This window comes from Gorilla gorilla, chromosome 23, assembly GCF_029281585.2.
Source record: "Gorilla gorilla gorilla isolate KB3781 chromosome 23, NHGRI_mGorGor1-v2.1_pri, whole genome shotgun sequence".
In the NCBI taxonomy this organism is placed as follows: domain Eukaryota; kingdom Metazoa; phylum Chordata; class Mammalia; order Primates; family Hominidae; genus Gorilla; species Gorilla gorilla.
The window spans coordinates 35902891-35922651 of NC_086018.1; the positions used below are offsets into that span (position 1 = coordinate 35902891).

Consider the following 19761-nt stretch of genomic DNA (forward strand, 5'->3'; position numbering starts at 1 on the left):
CACAGTCCCCCTCTCTGCATCCTTCTCCTACACTGGATTGTGAGTCCAAGTTGGGGGCGTGGGGTGCTTTTCCTCCTATGATGGCCTTGACCATAGGTGGCTCCTGATGGCTTCATCTTCTAAATGAGGCAGTGGGACTAGCCGCTGTCTGGGGGCTGCAGCCCTGCATTCTAGAATTCTGGGTGACATCCTAAGGATCTAAATGGATCTAATAGGAGGAAAGAGGCAGCACTTGGGAGCAATGACCCTTTTGGTAAAGCGATTCTGTTGAATGAATGGTGAATGCAAGAGGAAGTAAGTGAATAAGGATTGAATGCAACAATATCAGTATAGGAATAAGGCTGGAGTGTGCCTTAAATCCTGTCTGGAATGTAGCGGCACAGATGAATTGATGAATGGATGTGCTCCCCAGCCCAGCCTTTAGCCAGGGAAAGCCGTGGCTGTGCCCACGCTGGCTCTTGCTAACAGTGGCCTCCTGTCCCCACCCCCAGCCTGCCCTGCAGACTGGATATAGGCTGGAGTGGCTGTGGCCTGGGTCAGGAACTGGCCTCCAGTGTGGGGGAAGGGCATCAAGAAGAAGCTGAGAGGGAAGCAAGGGAAAGGTCCAAAGCCTGATCAGCAAGTTCCTGAGATTTTCCCGAAAGAGAGGGCTAGGGGAAGCAGCACCTTGTCTTGGTTCCTGTGGCTCCACATTCCTGTCAAGCCTGCAGCTGAAAGACCTGGCTTTTCTTTCTTTCTGGCCCCACCCTGCCCCTATCCAGCCACTTGATTTAGATCAAGTTATCTCCTTCACGCCCTGACTCCCACCCCTACTTTCTTACCTGGGGCCACTGGATCCTGAGAGGGTGGACTTCACTCTCTAGTCATGGTTGGGAAGTGGAAGGGAGTCTAGGTTCAAACCCTGACGCTGCCCCTTGAAACTGGAAAATTCCAGGCACTTGGCTTAACTTCTCTGAGCCTCTGCTTTGTCATAGTCAAATGAGGAGAGTAATTCTCCCCTGTCTGGGTCTTTTCTAAGTGTCAATATAGGCCCGGCACAGTGGCTCATGCCTGTAATCCCAACACCTTGGGAGGCTGAGGTGGGAGGATTGCTTAGGCCTAGGAGTTTGAGACCAGCCTGGACAAGATAACGAGACCCTGTCTCTACAAAAATAAAAATAAAAAAATGAGGGCTGGGCGCAGTGGCTCACACCTGTAATCCCAGCACTTTGGGAGGCCGAGGTGGGCAGATCACGAGGTCAGGAGATCGAGACCATCCTGGCTAACACGGTGAAACCCCGTCTCTACTAAAAATACAAAAAAATTAGCCAGGCATGGTGGCAGGCACCTGTAGTCCCAGCTACTAGGGAGGCTGAGGCAGGAGAATGGCGTGAACCTGGGAGGCAGAGTTTACAGTGAGCTGAGATGGCGCCACTGCACTCCAGCCTGGGCGACAGAGCGAGACTCTGTCCTAAAAAAATAAATTAATTAAATTAAATTTAAAAATTAGCCAGACGTGGTGGTGCGTGCCTATAGTCCTAGCCACTTGGGAATCTAAGGCGGGAGGATTGCTTGAGCCGAGTTCAAAGTTACAGTGAGCTATGATCACACCACTGTACTCCAGCCTGAGCGACAGAGCAAGACCCTGTCCCTAAACAATACATAAATCCGAGCATAGTGAACTCAGGTATGATATAGGTGTTTGGGATGACTCATATCCATCCCGGGTGTATTGTATCACCTGGGGATAAGTTGTGCCCTGTCTAACCCCTGCTCTATTTAGAGGAAAGAGCAGCTCACTCCCAGAATTTCAACACAAGCCTCACTTTCTGTTTCTAACAGGAAGAGCTGCCTGGCTCACAACACCATATACATATGACCTCAGGTAGCTGGGAGACAAACAGGCCTCTTCCGGTGTCTGACAGCCCCTTCCTTGCCACTCAGGCCTCAGAGGAGAGGCGACCTTCCTGTGTCAGGAAGGCTCAGAAACCGTTTCCCACTCTGCCTGCCTTTGCCTGCAGAGCAGGCCAGATTGATACTGAGGGGGTAGTAGGGAGGGCTCTAGCTCCCCCACCCCAAATAATCTGGCACCCCCTAAACCTATAGCCAAATCATAAGCAGTGGGCTTAACCTACAGCCAAATCATAAACAATGGGCTTGCTATGCAGACCAAATTCTAAGTCAAGTAAAATAAAAGTCAGGACTCAGCCTAGCTGTTTGTTGTTGTCGTTTTGCCCAGGCTGGAGTGAAGTGGTGCAATCTCGGCTCACTGCAACCTCTGTCCCCTAGATTCAAGCAATTCAGCCTCCCGAATAGCTAGCTGGGATTATAGGCTCTAGTCTCCTTCCCTTTCTTCCTGCCAAATTTCTGCCCCTGAGCTCCTCCTACAGAGTGACAGGAGCCCAACTATTAGGGCCTTGAATACTACATTAGCACCCAAACATCAGTCCTGCTGGCCTGCTGGAAAAATCCCAGCACCAATAATTATTGAAGTTGAAGGGGAGATGGGAAGTTCCTAGACAGCAAAGGCTGGAGGCCTTGGGAGCTTTCTGTCCAGAAATGGCCTTTGGTATCGTGGATCAAGGCCTCAGTGCAGCCAGGGTCTGCAGAGGCTGTGGAGCTGGGGCTCCCAGCGGGGTTCTTGCTCACCAAACTCACAGGAAGATAACAAATGAATTTACAGTGAAAACCAGGCATGCAGTGGTAAACTGGACACAATGCCTGCCTCCATACACCAGAAGAAAGTTCTTTGTGAAGTCAGAAAGAGCTAGGCTGAGGCCAGAGCTAGGCTCACACCTGTAATCCTAGCACTTTGGGAGGCTGAGGTGGGTGGATCACCGGAGGTCACGAGTTCTAGGCCAGCCTGGCTGACATGGCGAAACCCCATCTCTACTAAAAATACAAAAATTAGCGGCGTGGTGGTGGGCGCCTATAATCCCAGCTAGCTACTCGGGAAGCTGAATCGCTTGAATCCAGGGGGCGGAGGTTGCAGTGAGCAGAGATCACACCACTTCACTCCAGCCTGGGCAAAAAAAAAAAAAAAAATAGCTAGGCTGAGTCCTGACTGCACTTTTTGTTGTTGTTGTTGTTAGCTATGTTCATATTATATTCATTTTATTTTACTTTTATTTTTATTTTTCAAGTGTGACTGCAAGTTTTGACAGCTGTGTGGCTTTGAACATGCTTGTTGAACCCTCGGAGCCTTGTCCTCATCAGTAAATGGGGATAATGAGATAGCTCCTAGCTCACAGAATTGTGAGGATTCAATATGGTAATGTACCTTAACAACAAAAACAACACACAAACACACACATGATGTCTAGAGTGTGGTTAGTGCTCATAAAGTTACATAACTGTATCATTAATGATGTCACAATCCAATGAGGAGAGACAGGGATGCACAAATACATGCCATACAATGTGAGCAACAGTTCAAATGCCACCTCCTACATGCAGCCCTCTGGGCTGTCTCTCAGTCCCTGGCAGGAGGTGACAGGCTCCTTCTGGAAGCCCTATAGCATTCGGCCCCTCTCTCCATCACATCCCTACCCTTTTCTTTCTGTTCGTTGTGATTGTTTATAGAGCTTCTTCCACACTGGTCTGCCAGTAGTAGACATGTGGAAATTCCTCTGTAAATTAGCAAGCACATCCCCTCTAGGTCCCCTCTAAGGGTGGGATTCTGTGAGAAGATCTGAAGTTGTGGCTTCTGTCTGGGCCTATCATGGAAGGCTTCAGGGAGGGGATGATGTCTGAGCTAGGTCATAAAGCCTGTGGACAATTTGGAACAGCAGCAGTAGCCATTTCAAGAGCAGTCAAAAGGGGAGAGAGCCTGGCAGGCTGAGACCTCAGCAAGCAGCCAGAAGCATAGAGAGTGTGGGGCAGCTGGATGGGGGGCCCTGCTCCCCTCCTAAGAGTCTACAACCTGGAGCAAACACCTCTGCTCTCTGGGCTCCAGTCTCTCCTCTCAGTGTACTGAGAGGGCTTTGCTAGATAAGGGTCCCTGCCAGTTTGGATATTTCAGTGGCTTCTTTGACCTGCCGTCTCGTGGAGCCCCAGACAAGTGTGAGGGTTTCCCAGCTCAGACAGCACCCGCCCAGTGAGAGCCAGCACATGTCCTCTCTGTTCTGGAGGGTTTAGTTGGAGGATAGTTCAGTTTTGGGGTAGGGAGGCAAGACCACTTGCCCAGTCCCAGGTGTATTTTCCAGAATGTGTATCTGCCAGGGCAGGATGGTCTATGAACAAAGGCTTGGAATAGCTGTCTGTCCTCAGGCATAGCTGGGATTCCAGAAGACCCAGGCCTCACCCAGGCGGGCAGGGGCGGGGCTCAGGGTACCGTCCTGGCATGTTCTAGGCATGCCTCTGGCCCAGCAAGGAGGGAACACGGTGAAGCAACTGCCACTCCAGCGACCAGCGCCTTCCACTGCCCCAGGCCCCAGCTCCAGAGGTCCCACAATGCTTCCATTGTCCACTGCTCTGCCCGGCTGCCCCCCAGGGAGCAGCTCAGAGCCAAGAACCTGGGCAGGGCCCTGATTCCTGGGGTACAGACTGGGTAGAAGAGAGAAGAGCAGAGTGGTCAGATTCACAGAAAACAGCCATGGAACTTGGAGAATTCCACCCTAAGAATCCTAGAATCGGCTGGGCAGGGTGGCTTATGCCTATAATCCCAACATTTTGGGAAGCCAAGGCATGTGGATCACGAGGTCAGGAGTTCAAGACCAGCCTGGCCAACATGGTGAAACCCCGTCTCTACTAAAAATACAAAAATCAGCCAGCCGTAGTGACGAGTGCCTGTAATCCCAGCTACTTAGGAGGCTGAGGCAGGAGAATCACTTGAACCCAGGAGGTGGAGGTTGCAGTGAGCTGAGAGATGCCATTGCACTCTAGCCTGGATAACAGAGTGAGACTCTGTCTCAAAAAAACAAAAAAACAAAAAACAAAAAACCCCACAATATATTGTCATTAACAATAGTCACCATAGGCAGGGTGCCATGGCTCACGCCTGTAATCCCAGCACTTTGGGAGGCCAAGGCAGGTGGATCGAGATGTTAGGAGATCGAGATCATCCTGGCTAACATGGTGAAACCCCGCCTCTATTAAAAATACAAAAAAAATAGCCAGGCAAGGTGGTGTGCGCCTGTAGTCCCAGCTGCTGGGGAGGTTGAGGCAGGAGAATGGCATGAACCCGGGAGGCAAAGCTTGCAGTGAGCAGAGATCACACCACTGCACTACAACCTGGGTGACAAACCAAGACTCCGTCTCAAACAAACAAACAAACAAACAATAGTCACCACACTATACAATAGATCCTTTGAACTTATTCCTCCTATCTAACTGAAATTTTGCACCCTTTGACCAACATCTCCCCAACCACTCCCCCTACCCACCAGCGCCTGGTAACTACCATTCTACTAGCTATTTCTTTCTTTTTTTCTTTTTCTTTTCTTTTTTTTTTTTTTGAGACAGGGTCTTACTCCATCGCCCAGGCTTGAGTGCAGTGGTGCAATCACAGCTCACTGAAACCTCCGCCTCCCTGGCTCAAGCAATCCTCCTGCCTCAGCCTCCCAAGTAGCTGGGATTACAGGCGTGAGCCACCACACCAGGCCTCTACTCTCTATTTCTATGAGATCAACTTTTTTAGATTCCATCGGTGAAAAAAATAATTTTTTTCTTTTTTGAGACGGAGTCTTAAAATGTTTCTCAGCACACTGGATCCAAAGTAAGGATGATGAGATTCTATGTTGGGAAAATATTTAAACCTTGGCCCTTTTTTTTTTTCGAGATGGAGTTTCACTCTTGTTGCCCAGGATGGAGTGCAATGGCGCATCTCAGCTCACTGCAACCTCCACCTCCCGGGTTCAAGCGATTCTCCTGCCTCAGCCTCCTGAATAGCTGGGATTACAGGCATTTGCAACCATGCCTGGCTAATTTTGCATTTTTAATAGAGATGGGATTTCACCATGTTGGCCAGGCTGGTCTCGAACTCCTGACCTCAGGTGATCTGCCCACCTCGGCCTCCCAAACTGCTGGGATTACAGGTATAAGCCACCATGCCGGCCTGTTTTTATTTTTGTTGTTGTTGTTTTGTTTTGTTTTTGAGACGGAGTTTCACTCTATCACCAAGGCTGGAGTGCAGTGGCACCATCTTGACTCACTGCAACGTCTCCCTTCTGAGTTCGAGCAATTCCCTGCCTTAGCCTCCGGAGTAGCTGGGCTTACAGGCGCCCACCACCACCCCTGGCTAATTTTTTTTTATTTTATTTTTTGAGATGGAGTCTTGCTCTGTCGCCCAGGCTGCAGTGCAGTGGCACGATCTTGGCGCACTGCAAGCTCTGCCTCCCGGGTTCACGCCATTCTCCTGCCTCAGCTTTCTGAGTAGCTGGGACTACAGGCGCCCGCCACCATGCTCGGCCAATTTTTGTATTTGTTTTAGTAGAGACGGGGTTTAACCATGTTAGCCAGGATGGTCTCAATCTCCTGACCTCATGATCTGCCCACCTCAGCCCCCCAAAATGCTGGGATTACAGGCATGAGCCACCACGTCTGGCCTAATTTTTGTATTTTTAGCAAAGATGGGGTTTCACCATGTTGGCCAGGCTGGTCTTGAACTCCTGACCTCAAATGATCTGCCTGCCTCAGCCTCCCAAAGTGCTGGGATTACAGGCGTGAGCCACTGCGCCCGGCCAAGTTCTTGTTTTTAATCTTGCTTTTGTACCTCCCTCCTGCAAAGCCATGCTACAAAGCCTGTTGGCTGGAAGAATGGTGAGAGGAAAAACACGACCGTCTGCCTCAAACTGTCAAGGGCTTCCTTTGGGTTCCCGTGGTTCCTCTGGTTTCCTTTTCCCCGCCTTTATTAGGCTACAGGCAGAATTGTTTATGGAACTGTTTCCTTCCCTGGCCTAGCCAGTCCTTCCCTGCCAGGATCCTGCCCCATGGCTAGACACCTGCAGCTGTTACCTGGGAAGAAATCAGAAAGGATTCAGCCAGATGCAGGGGCTTGTGCATATAATTTCAGCATTTTGCGAGGCCAAAGCAGGTGGATTGCTTGAGTCCAGGAGTTCAAGATCAGCCTGGGCAACATAGTGAGACTCCCGTCTCTACAAAAAATAAACAAAATTATCTGGGTGTGGTGGTGCATGCCTGTTAGTGCCAACTGCTCGGGAAGCTGAGGTGGGAGGATCGCTTGAGTCCAGGAGGTGGAGGCTGCAGTGAGCCGTGATTGTGCCAGTGCACTCCAGCCTGGGAGACAAAGTGAAACCCTGTCTCAAAAAAAGAGAGAAAGGATTCAAACTCTACCTATACTGACAGCTCTCACTGCTTTGCATTCAGCTTGCTTCCCTGGGAGTTAGGTGTTCTTCAGCCTAAATGATGTTACCATCTCAAAGAGGTGTTCCCTGGCTATGCTATCTGTCCCCATCATTCTCTGTCACAGCACCAGTCACCACCTGAGGTTCTCCTTGTTTTTGTTTTGTTTTGTTTTGAGACAGGGTCTCACTCTGTTGCCCAGACTGGAGGACAATGGCATGATCTCGGCTCACTGCAACCTCCGCCTGCCCAGGCTCAAGTGATTCTCCTGTCTCAGCCTCCCGAGTAGCTGGGACTACAGGCACACACCACGCCCAGCTAATTTTTGTATTTTTAGTAGAGATGGGGTTTCACTATGTTGACCAGGCTGGTTTCAAACTACTGACCTCAAATGATCCACCTGCCTCAGCCTCCCAAATTGCTGGGATTACAGGTGTGAGCCACTGCACCCAGCCTGTTTTTTGTTTTTTGTGTTTTTTGAGACAGAGTCTCACTTTGTCGCCCAGACTGGAGTGCAGTGGTGCAGTGTCAGTTCACTGCAACCTCTCCTCCCTGGTGCAAGCGATTCTCCTGCCTCAGCCTCCTGAGTAGCTGGGATTACAGGTGTGTGCCACCACACCTGGCTAATTTTTGTATTTTTAGTAAAGATGGATTTTCACCACGTGGGTCAGGCTGGTCTTGAATTCCTGACCTCAAGTGATCCACCTGCTTCGGCCTCCCAAAGTGCTGGGATTACAGGGGTGTGCCACTGTGCCCGGCCTCCTTGTTGTTTACTTGTTTACAGCTCCTGGCCCCCAACAGGTGCTCAGTAAATATTGTTGAATCCATGCTTGACTATAAATGTGTGAACAAGGTGTGGAAGGCTGTTTCACACTGACAACTGCGGCTCCTTCTTAGGAGGGGACTAGAGTTGAAGGAGATAGTCAAACTGGAACTTTAGATTTATTTTTAAGTTTTTGATAAGAATGATGTATTCAGGCTGGGCATGGTGGCTTATGCCTGTAATCCCAGCACTTTGGGAGGTTGAGGTGGGTGCATCACTTGAACTCAGGAGTTTAAGATCAGCCTGGCCAACATGGCGAAACTGTGTCTCTACTAAAAATACAAAAATTAGCTGGGCTTGGTGGCCTGTGCCTATAATCCCAGCTACTAGGGAGGCTGAGGCAGGAGAATCACTTGAACCTGGGAGATGAAAGTTGCAGTGAACCGAGATCGTGCCACTGCACTCCAGCCTGGGCAACAGAGAATCGTCTCAAAAAAAGACAGGGTCTCCCTATATTGCCCAGGCTGGTTTAGTCTTGAACTCCTGGCCTTGGCCTCCCAAAGTGTTGGGATTACAGGCATGAGCCACCGTGCCTGGCCCCATTTCTTAACTGATAGTTAAAAATAAAACAAAACAGCACTGAATTAAGGGCCCAAGTCTCTCAATTCTAATCCCGAAATTATAGCATGATTTTGGGCAAGTGCCCTACTCACCTATCTCTGTGGCTTCTGATCTCACCTGTAAACACACAGACCCACCTTCCACCTGAACCCTGGATTTACAGTCTGCACAGCATTTTCTCATCCATTATCTCACCTCGTTACCCACAACCCTGGGATTCAGGCAAAGCAAGTATTATCATCCTCATTTTATAGGGTAGGAAATTGGGGTTCATGAGGGTGAGTTGTCTGGCCTGCGGTCACACAGCTGTGGTCGTACAGGTCCTTACTTCAAAACATTGTGAGCTGACTCAGATAATGAGTTTATAAAGCCCACAAATGGCTAATGGGGGTGACCAGGCTGCTGCTGTGTAAGCTATTAGTACGGCAACAGGATCAGATATGGAGCTGTCTTCAGGGACCTAAAGGGAGCCCTTTAGGCTAGTGAGGACAGGGCTATAATCCCTCCTGGTTTCTTTTGTTTTTGTTTTTTAAATGGCATCTCGCTCTGTTGCCCAGGCTGGAGTGCAGTGGTGCGATCTCAGCTCACTGCGTCCTCCACCTCCCGGGTTCAAGCCATTCTCCTGCTGGGATTACAGGTGTGTGCCACCACGCCCAGCTAATTTTTTGTATTTTTAGTAGAGACGAGGTTTCACCGTGTTAGCCAGGCTGGTCTCGATCTCCTGACCTCGTGATCCGCCTGCCTTGGCCTCCCAAAGTGCTGGGATTACAGGCGTGAGCCAAAAAAACCCACCGTCTTTGAGATGGAGTCTCGCTCTGTCCCCCAGGCTGGAGTACAGTGGCGCGATCTTGGCTCACTGCAACCTCCGCCTCCCAGGTTCAAGCGATTGTCCTGCCTCAGCCTCTCGAGTAGCTGGGACTATAGGCACGTGCCACCATGCCTGGCAAATTTTTTTATTTTTAGTAGACACGGGCTTTCACCATCTTAGCCAGGCTGGTCTTGAACTCCTGACCTCATGATCCGCCCACCTTGGCCTCCCAAAGTGCTGGGATTACAGTGAGCCACCGCGCCTGGCCCAATTTTTTGTATTTTTAGTACAGACGGGGTTTCACTATGTTGGCCAGGCTGTTCTCAAGCTCTTGACCTCAGGTGATCCACCTGCCTCGGCCTCCCAAAATGCTGGGATTACAGGCATGAGCCATGGTGCCCAACCCACCCCCCGCCTTAGGTTTTAATGAGAGTCCTGGGTGGTCTTTGAAGGCCTAGGTGGATGCTGGTGTCAGGATCCTGAACCCAAGTCCCTGATTTCATAAAAAGCATCCGGAATCCTGCTTTCCTGCCACTGTTATACCACAGGGGACAGGGCAGGAGTTGGCAGCTCAGGGCTGGTGAGAAGTCCAGAGGGCTAGCCAGGCACTCTGGCCATACTCTTCCTAGGTGGCCTGAGAGTCCATATACTGAGCCAAGATGGCGGCCTTCCAGTTGCAGGAGTGTTAGGCCAGCCCAGATTGGCAAGCTGGGTTCTCCAGGCCCTGGGCCAGTATTCTGGACTGGGACTCAGTGGACTTTGAAGAGGTAGAATTCCCTAAGTCGGCTTCTCGCCTTGATAATTTACCCAGAATGGCCCAGATGACAATCTGGGTACAAAATATTTCAGTCCATTTCATCATGTTTACCAAGTACCAGGTGTCAATAGAATTTATGAGTGATAACTAAAGGGTAAAGCACTTTACATCTTAATCCTCTCAGCCACCTTGTAAAGCAGGTATTATCTCCATTTTTAAGTCGTGGAAACTGAGGTCCAGGGAGGCACAAGATCACATGACTAAGGGAGTGGGGAAAGCCAGGATTGGAGCTTGGGTTGATAGGGCTCCAAAATGCCTGATCTTTCCACTCCCCTGAGTGCTCAGGGGTGATGAAGATGACTAAGACCCTGTTCCTTCCCTTGGGAGGGAGCGACATACCCACTCCAGCTAACTATTGCATGGGTCAGGGTGACATCACCACCTCTGCAGCAGATGGAGGCTGATTCATCTGTGGGAGAGTCAGGAGGGGCCTCTGCGGAAGGGTCGGCTGGCTGGAAGGGTCGGTTGGCAGGAGGGGGTCTTGAAGAGGGCAACGATAGAGAATGAGCCTTGGGGAGGTGCCAGGGCCAGATGCAAACTGCCTGTATGCCTCCCAGGCAGGGGCCTCCTTGGCCTAGGTCCTTCCCATAGGAGCTCAAACCGCCACCACACTAACCATGGCTGAGGGGACCCGGCAGGCCGCAGTGGGGAGGGACGAGATCCCTGAGCTTACACAGGGGCTGAGGGGAGCTCAGTGAATCACCAAGGGGACACCTGGACCAACGGTGGCGGAGGGGCGCATGGGTCTCCCTGCCAAGCTATGGGGGAGGGGATGGTGGACATGAGAACTTCCAGCTCAGCGGTGCTTTAGGGTGGGGAGCCGCAATGAGGGAAGCTGTTGGCTATCCGGGGGGGGTGCTCTGAGGTCTGCAGGGGAACTGCCTCCCCAAAGTTTCAAGCTAGGGGTGGAAAGGGGGATTTGCGGTCATTAGGAGCGGGAAGGAGGCCGGATGGGAGCACGAGGTGTCCCGCCTCCAAAGGGTGGAGGGCTCCCGGTGGGCGGCGCGGCGGCGGCCGCGGCGGTGAAGTCATCGTGGGGAGTGGTCCGCTTGCGGCGGGTGCGGGGGCTTCGCGGGCACCCAGTGGAGCAGCGGGAGCCCGGCGCCGTCGAGGGGCGGGCGATGGGGCGCCGGCCCGTCTTGGTAGGGGTGGGTTCCGCACTGTGGGCGGAGCCGCTGCTGGGTGGGGCGCGCCTCCGGCGCGGAAGGAGGCGGTGGGACGCCCGCGCCCACGGCCGGCCCACAATGAGGCGAGCGGGCAGCGCGGAGTAGGCGGCGGCCGGCCGGGCCGGGCCACGCGGCGGCGCTGCTCGGGCAGGTTGGGGCAGGGCCGCGGGGCACCCGAGCGAGGACACCGCGGCCCCGCCTCCGCCCCTCCCCGCGCCCTGCCGGTCGGCGCCCGAGCTCGGAGCCGCAGCCGCAGCCGGAAACCGGGCCCGCGCGGCGGCCGCCGTCCGGGCCAAGCCGGGGCCCCGAAGCCAGAGCCGGAGCCGGGCGGGCCGCGGGGTCATGGCTGGGCCGCGGGGCGCGCTGCTGGCCTGGTGCCGCCGCCAGTGCGAGGGCTACCGCGGCGTGGAGATCCGCGACCTGAGCAGCTCCTTCCGGGACGGCCTGGCCTTCTGCGCCATCCTGCACCGGCACCGGCCCGACCTGCTGTGAGTGCGGGGCCCCGGGCGAGCGGGCGGCGTGGGGCGAGCTGGGGCCGCGACCGCCGCCCCCCTCAGTGACACGAAGCCCGGGCGGTGACAGGCGCCGCCCCCGGACACGGAGACGCCGACCCCCCCGACGGTCCCGGACGCCGGGCGGGTCCCTGAGACCCCGGCCCAGGGCGCCCCTCCCCCGCCCGGCCGCCCTGACCCCGCCCGTGGGATCCCGAACTCTCCCCCGAGGCTGGTCCCTCCGCGGGGACACTGGCCCCGCCCACAGAGCGCTGATTTCCGCCGAGGATCGCTGAACCCCTAAGCCCTTGACCTCTTTGAAGGGGTGTTGAGCCCTCTTTGGGGGCCCTGGGCCTCTCCTACCCTAAACTCTTCTCGACGGGCTCGCCGGGCCTCCCCTCTCCCCCGAGGCTTCCCACTCGGGGTGGCCCCTTGCTCCGGGTGTGCAGGTGAACCCCCACTTCTCTGACCCCCAAATAGGAGCTTGTCTCCAGACAGTAGCACAGTTCCCGGCACAGAGGAGACCTCGGCTAACAGGTGTTGGATGAATGGATGTACAGACCCTGTGCTTTCCCCACGCCCCCCAACTTAGGACGCAGCCCTGCCTCCCGGGTGTGTGCTCGATGGCCCTGCTGCCCTCCTCAGTGGGGCAAGAGGAGTCACAGGCTGGCAATGTTGGGAAGACTCCTAGGATCCGATTGATAGACACCAACCGGGTGCTGCAGGTTGTGAAATGGCCCCTTCCTGCCCAGAGCTGCCCAATGAGGTTCTCATGGGAAAATGCATTCAGACTCCCCAGAACAGTTGACTTGGAGCCTCTGTCTTTGCTATCTCTGCCTTGAGCCCTGGAACCTCTCCTCCTTTCGTCCCTTCATTCCTAAAACACTGGGTGGGTTTATCTGGTGCCATTCCTTGCACTTCAGGTCTCACCTGTGAATCAGGGAGGAGAGTTCTGGTCCCTACCCCTTTTGCATGCAGCCCTCTTGCCAGGGCTCCCCCAGCCTGGCAGATGGAGGCTTTCTGTGCCTGTTCCACCTCCAGATTTGCACTGTCCGAGGGCAGCATGTGGGAGGGCTTCTGAGGGATTGCCTCAGGATTCCATGGTGCAGGTGCACCTGGTTTACTTGTATGTACCCTGCAGTACCGTGTCAGTGGGTGGTGGCTTGGGCCCTGGAGGAGAGGGTTTTGGGGCTGTGGATACAGAAGGGAACAAGATGAGGTGGTCATGTAGGTGGGCCCCTGCCCGCTGTGGGGCATGTGACACCCATACTAATGGAAGCACAAGGTTGATGCCTGGTTGCCCAGGAGCAGGGGGTAGAAGGATGGAGGAAAAGGGCACCAGGGTTAGACGTGGGCATTGGAAGCGAGGGCCCAAGGGGTCTTCTATTTTGTCTGAGGGGCAGGAGTGAGGCAGGAAGCAGGGACAAACCCAGTGTGGGAGGGGACTTGGGTGTGAAGTGAAGCCATTTGGTGGGCCTGAGCCTGGTGGCATCAAAGTAAATAAAGGCCGCCTGGTTTGTGTTTAGCTTCTCCATGTCTTAGGCTCATGGCCTTGGGTCCTCATGGGCTCTCTCCAGGCATCAGTGTCCTCATGGGATTGATAATGTGACACAGCTCACAGAAATGTGAGGATTGCGTGAGATAACAAGCATTCATTTAACATTAGTTACTGTAAGTAACTAATGTTACTTTTTTTTTTAATGTTTTTTATTTTTTTGAGATGGGGTCTCACTCTGTCACCCAGGCTGGAGTGCAGTGGCACAATCATGGCTCACTGCAGCCCCCACCTCCCGGGCTCAAGCAATCCTCCCACCTCAACCTCCCTAGTAGCTGGGACCACAGGCACACGCCACCACGCCTGTCTAATTTTTTTGCATTTGTAGGGATGGGTTTTCGCCATGTTGCCCAGGCTGGTCTTGAACTCTTGAGCTCAAGTAATCTGCCTACCTCAGCCTCCCAAAATGCTGGGATTACAGGCATGAGCCACCATGCCTGGCCCAATAACAATGTTTGATTTCTTCATTTATTCAACCAGTATTTGTAGAGTCATATTGCTCTGTGCTGGACACTGTAGCTGGTAATGGAAGTACCAATCAACAAAACAGGCAACCCTACACGCTGTCCCACACCTGTAGGGGAAACGTGTATAAACGATGATGGCAATTCCATGTACCCTATCAGAGGGCTGGGGGTGGGAGACCTCCTAGGGAGAATATAGTCTTCAAGGAGATGGCAGGAGCCAGGTGAGGGCTGCTGGGTGGACGTTCTGGCACGGGACCCCATCTGAGCAAAGGCAAGGGGCGGGAGGTGTGTGCAAAGCTGGAGGCTGTGTAGCTGAGTGGGGAGCACAAGGTAGCGAGTTGGGAGATGCAGTTGGGACAGATGGCTGACAGCTGCTTTTGCTGGCTAAGGAGCATGGATAGGGGCTTCAGGGAACCATGCAGGGTTTTTTTTGTTTTTGTTTTTGTTTTTTTGAGATGGAGGCCTGTCACCCAGGCTGGAGTGCAGTGGCGCGATCTCGGCTCACCACAACCTCTGCCTCCCGGGTTCAAGCGATTCTCCTGCCTCAGCCTCCCAAGTAGCTGGGATTACAGGCACGCACCACCATGCCCGGCTAATTTTTGTAGTTTTTAGTAGAGATGGGGTTTCACCGTGTTGGCCAGGCTGGTCTCGAACTCCTGACCTCAGGTGATCCGCCTGCCTCGGCCTCCCAAAGTGCTGGGATTACAGGCGTGAGCCACCATGCCTGGCCGAGCCACGTAGGTTTTTTTTTTTTGAGACAGAGTCTGGCTCTGTCAGCCAAGCTGGAGTGCAGTGGCACGATCTCTGCTCACTGCAAGCTCCACCTCCTGGGTTCACGCCATTCTCCTGCCTTAGCCTCCCGAGTAGCTGGGACTACAGGCGCCCGCCACCATGCCTGGCTAATTTTTTGTATTTTTAGCAGAGACGGGGTTTCACTGTGTTAGTCAGGATGGTCTCAATCTCCTGACCTTGTGATCCACCTGCCTTGGCCTCCCAAAGTGCTGGGATTATAGGTGTGAGCCACTGCACCTGGCCAACCACGTAGGTTTTAAGCAAGGGAGGGATGTGGCTGGAAAAAGTGTGCAGGGGAGGGTGGCTCCCGCTTCTGAGATCCAGAATCATGTCCAGGCATTCATTTGCAATATTGCCAGCACATTGCACGGGAGAGAAGCTGAGGCCCAGGTCCCACATAATGTGTAAGGGAAGTCCTCAGTGATGGGTTGGGAGGATCTCTGTGAGAGTAGGAGTGGCCTAGAGTGAGGGCAAGAATCATCTCCTAAGTGGTTCAGGCTTCTGGGGCTGTGGGCCCTGCGTGGGTGAACCTAGTGTTGGCCCAGGGCTCTGCTGGGACGAGGGTTGTAGGGGCTGGGCCATCCCTCCACACCACCCGAAATCCAGACATGCTTAAGCTCCTTTGAGGGCGTGGACCATGTGGGTTTCATTTCTGTGTCCTTCATCTTCCCCAGAGCCAAGTAGAACTCCGCAGGCCTCTGAAGACTCTCAGAAAATATATGTGTTACCAAAACACAGATGTTAATTAGGGACAGAGATGGGGGTGGAAGAAGTTGGAAGAAAACCTGCAGGATCCTGAAGGTTTTTTACAGTTTTCACACTGTTTTCAGCATTGATTCATTCAACAAACGTTTACGGAGCATCTTCGAAATTTGGGGAACTGTGTAGGGAGTTGGGGGCACAGAGTAGCTAGAATGTGACCCCAGCCTTCTTGGAACACTTCTGGGGTGACCGAAATAAACGGCTGAGACAAGTTGCTTTTGTCTCATTTGGTCTTGGAAAAAGCCTTTGTTGGGGGCTGGGTACCGTGGTGTTTTCCTCGCCCTGTTGCAGTGTCATGAACCGGACTGGGAGACGGAGGTTTCGAGAGGTGAAACACCTTGCTAAGATCGCACTCTGAGGCAGTGGCAGAAAAGGGGAGTTAGGAGGCAGCACAGGGGAGAAGGAAGTGGCCTGGTCAGAGTGGCAAAAAGGGAGCTGGTGCCCAGACATAGTCACCTTGCCTCTCCCCGTCCACCCAGCCCTGGGGCACCAGACCCCTTCCAAGGTCCTCAAGCAACTCTTTCCTGCCCAGGGTTCACAGTCCCTGGCCCCTGCCTGGAAAAGTGTTGGGGGCAGGAGGAGGGGGCTGTGCTTACCCAGCTCCCTCATATCTGCGAGGCCTGCCCTTTACCAAGCTGGGACTCCACCAGCTTGGGAGGTGGTACTAGTGCTTTTCCTGATTTGCAGATGGGACAATGAATGCTGGAAGGACTGCTGATCCCCCCAACCCCATGGTCACATGGGAATTCAGCCCTCAGAGGCGGCGTGGCCTGCTCTTGCCTCTGCCCACCCGTCTCCGGCAGTCAGGGCTGCAGTTTTCAGCCATAGAAGGGCAAGGCTGCATGCGGATGCACCCAGGAGGCTGCCCGGCGGGAAGACTGAGCTGCCTCTGCTGGTTTCAGCGGCCTGGAGTGGGGAGGGAGGAGGGGGATAAATAAAGCCTGCAGGCCAGCCAGCTGTCCCGTGCTGGGGCTCCCAGACAGGCCCTGCCACCTCTCACCTTTCCTAGTTTAGAAACTAGAAAATCCCTCACTGCTTCCCCAATGGAAGCTGCCCCAGGAGTGGCCCAGTGGGGCCAACCAGCTGTTCTATGCCAGCAGCTCCGGAGTATGTACATTTCCACTCTGGTTCCAACTTGTTCTTCTATTCACGGCCCCATTAAAAAAACATTCATCTGCAGGCTGGACCGGGTTGGGATTAAGCAAGTTGGTATGGCTACTCTGAGTGTGTGACACACCTGCAGGGGCCTGTGAGCAGTGGGAGGGCCAGACATGTGGATTTCCAGGGCTGGTGGCTTCCTTTCTCCAGGCCTCAGTGTCCTCATCTATAAAATGAGATCAATTCTTGCCAAACAGAGTTGCTGTGAAAAGAAAGTTAATGGGACAGAGGAGCCCAGCACTGCGCCCTGGGTGAGGTCACATGCGGGTCTTAGTTATGTCTTTGCTACGGACTCCAGAGGTGGCTTCCTGCAGAGAGGCAAAGGATCTTAAGCTTGAAAGCCTGGGCTTGAGCCCCACCCCTTCACAGTGATTTCCCAGCCTCTGCTTGGATGCCTCCAGGGCCCGTGATCTCATGCCCTGCCCTGCCCTGGCAGCTCCAGCTCTAGCAGCAAATGTTTGCTGCTTCAGTTTCCCCCTTAGTAATCCACAGACTCCCCCCCAGCAACCCTGCTGAGGTTGATGCTGGCTGGGACAAGGTCTTCTCTGTTCAGCTCCTTTCTGACTCTGACCCCGCTCCTATTCCTCAGTCACCTCCCCTCTTGACCAATCCTCCTCCCTTTGCCTCTTGCAGAGATTTTGATTCGCTTTCCAAGGACAATGTCTTCGAGAATAACCGTTTGGTAAGTTCCCGGACAGATGGAAGCCCAAGAGGCTCTGTGTGTGTGTGTGTGTGTGTGTGTGTGTGTGTGTGTGTGTGTGTGTGTGTGTTTGGTGGGGAGGGCAGGGGTCTTGCACGGTGGCTGCCCTTGTACACTGGCCCTGGCTGCACCTTTCCCCGCCCTCTGCTTCCCACCAGCCCCCTCATGCATGGAGCACCAGGCTTCCCCTTTCTCCAGGCCGTCCTGTGGTGCTTGGGTGGGATTAATACTGAGGGGAGCCCACAGTCACCCCATCCCACTGAAGGGAGCTGGGCCTAGGCTGAGCTAACGCCCCCTAACGCTGCCTCCTCTTCCTGCTTCGGCTGCTCCCGCCCTTGCACCTGTCACCACCCCAGGCCTTTGAAGTGGCTGAGAAGGAGCTGGGGATCCCCGCTCTCCTGGACCCCAATGACATGGTCTCCATGAGCGTCCCTGACTGCCTCAGCATCATGACCTATGTGTCCCAGTATTACAACCACTTCTGCAGTCCTGGCCAAGGTGAGAGGGGGACTCAGCCTTTTACGGAGGCTGGCCCAGGGGGTGGCCCTGGGGATGTCTGATGCTTGCTACTGGTTTTCTGAGTTGTAAACAGGCTGCTGAGGAGTGTGTCATTCATTTACTTATTCATTCATTCACTCATTGAAATATTTCTTTTTTTTTTGAGACAGAGTTTCGCTCTTTTTTTTTTTTTTTGAGATGGAGTCTTGCCCTGTCACCCAGGCTGGATTGCGATGGCACGATCTCGGCTCACTGCAACCTCCGCCTCCTGGGTTTAACCTCCTGCCTCAGACTCCCAAGTGGCTGGGATTACAGGCACCCGGCACCACGCCCAGCTAATTTTTTGTGTCTTTAGTAGAGACAGGGTTTCACTATGTTGGCCAGGCTGGTCTCAAACTCTTGACCTCGTGATCTGCCTGCCTTGGCCTCCCCAAGTGCTGGGATTACAGGCGTGAGCCACTGTGCCCAGTCCCACTTTTTTTTTTTTTTTTGAGACGGAGTTTCGCTCTTGTTGCACAGGCTAGAGTGCAATGGCGCGATCTTGTCTCACTGCAACCTCCGCTTCCTGAGTTTAAGCAATTCTCCTGTCTCAGCCTCCTGAGTAGCTGGGATTACAGGCACCCACCACTACACCTGGCTAATTTTTGGTATTTTTAGTAGAGATGAGGTTTCACCATGTTGGCCAGGCTGGTCTTGAACTCCTGACCTCAGGTGATCTGCCCGCCTCAGCCTCCCAAAGTGCTGGGACTACAGACGTGAGCCACTGGTGCCCGGCCTGACATACATCTTGAGTAAAAGAGCCCTGTGCTGGGCTCTGGGGATGCAGCTGTGAATGTAATCACTGCTGAAGTCCCGTGGGGGAGATAGACACCAAACACACCCACCAGAAAATGAACACAATCATATCAGAGGAGACACAGCAGGTTGCGTTCATCCGCTGCATGGAGTCCACCTCCCCGGCACCCACCCTCACTTCCTGTTTGCAGACACTTCCTTGGGTTTTTCCTCCAGCGGGGAAGTGGCCCTGTCTGGTGAGGCTGCTGTGCTGTCTTCCACAGAAGTGACTGAGAGCTGAGAGGCTGGGGAACTGGGGAACCAGAGTTGCAGGGGCTACAAGGTGACTCGGTTCTGAGTGAGGTCACTGGGCATTCCCATGCAAGGACCTCCCTTGGGGGTAGCTGGGCCTCCCCTTCTGCAGAGAGGAGATAGGCCTAGAGAGGGGAAGCAAGGAGCTCAAGATCACACAGCAGACAAACTGAACAGCTGGGTTGAGAATCCAGGTGTCCTGAATCCAACGCTGGGTTCCTGCTGTCCCTGGGTCTGAGTAGAGCCCATTTCAGCCCCTCCCTCCTGCCTCTGCTGTCGGTCTAGACAGTTCTGGCCCAACTCTTTTTTTTTTTTTTTTTTTTTTTTGATACAGAGTTTTGCTCTTGTTGCCTAGGCTGGAGTGCAATGGCACGATCTCGGCTCACTGCAACCTCTGCCCTCGGGGTTCAAGTGATTCTCCTGCTTCAGCCTCCTGAGTAGCTGGGATTACAGGCGTGCACCAACATGTCCGGCTAATTTTTGTGTTTTTAGTAGAGATGGGGTTTCGCTACTTTGGCCAGGCTGGTCTCAAACTCCTGACCTCAGGCGATCCACCTGCCTCGGCCTCCCAAAGTGGTAGGATTACAGGCATGAGCCACTGCGCCCGGCCCTGGCCCAACTCTTTAAAGTGTTTTATGAAGTCAGAGGTTTCTTTTCTTTTCTTTTCTTTTTTTGAAATGGAGTTTCACTCTTCTTGCCCAGGCTGGAGTGAAATGGCGCGGTCTCAGCTCACTGCAACCTCTGCCTCCCGGGTTCGAGCGATTCTCCTGTTTTAGCCTCCCAAGTAGCTGGGATT

At 53.7% G+C, this 19761-nt stretch overlaps 1 protein-coding gene across 4 annotated transcripts in view; it reads left to right on the forward strand.

Moving 5' to 3' along the window:
• Positions 1-11415: 11415 nt before the first annotated feature.
• MICALL1 (MICAL like 1) overlaps positions 11416-19761 on the forward strand; it is a 35138-nt gene continuing 26792 nt past the window's right edge. The window contains exons 1-3 of one of the 4 annotated variants that reach the window (XM_063704733.1): positions 11416-11944; positions 17315-17363; positions 17738-17879. In XM_063704733.1, the coding sequence (XP_063560803.1) occupies positions 11799-11944; positions 17315-17363; positions 17738-17879 (337 nt within the window). In that variant the 5' untranslated portion in view covers positions 11416-11798. The remainder of the gene's footprint in view (positions 11945-17314; positions 17364-17737; positions 17880-19761) is intronic. The other 3 variants (XM_063704732.1, XM_055374605.2, XM_031005641.3) reach the window with 3 other exon arrangements.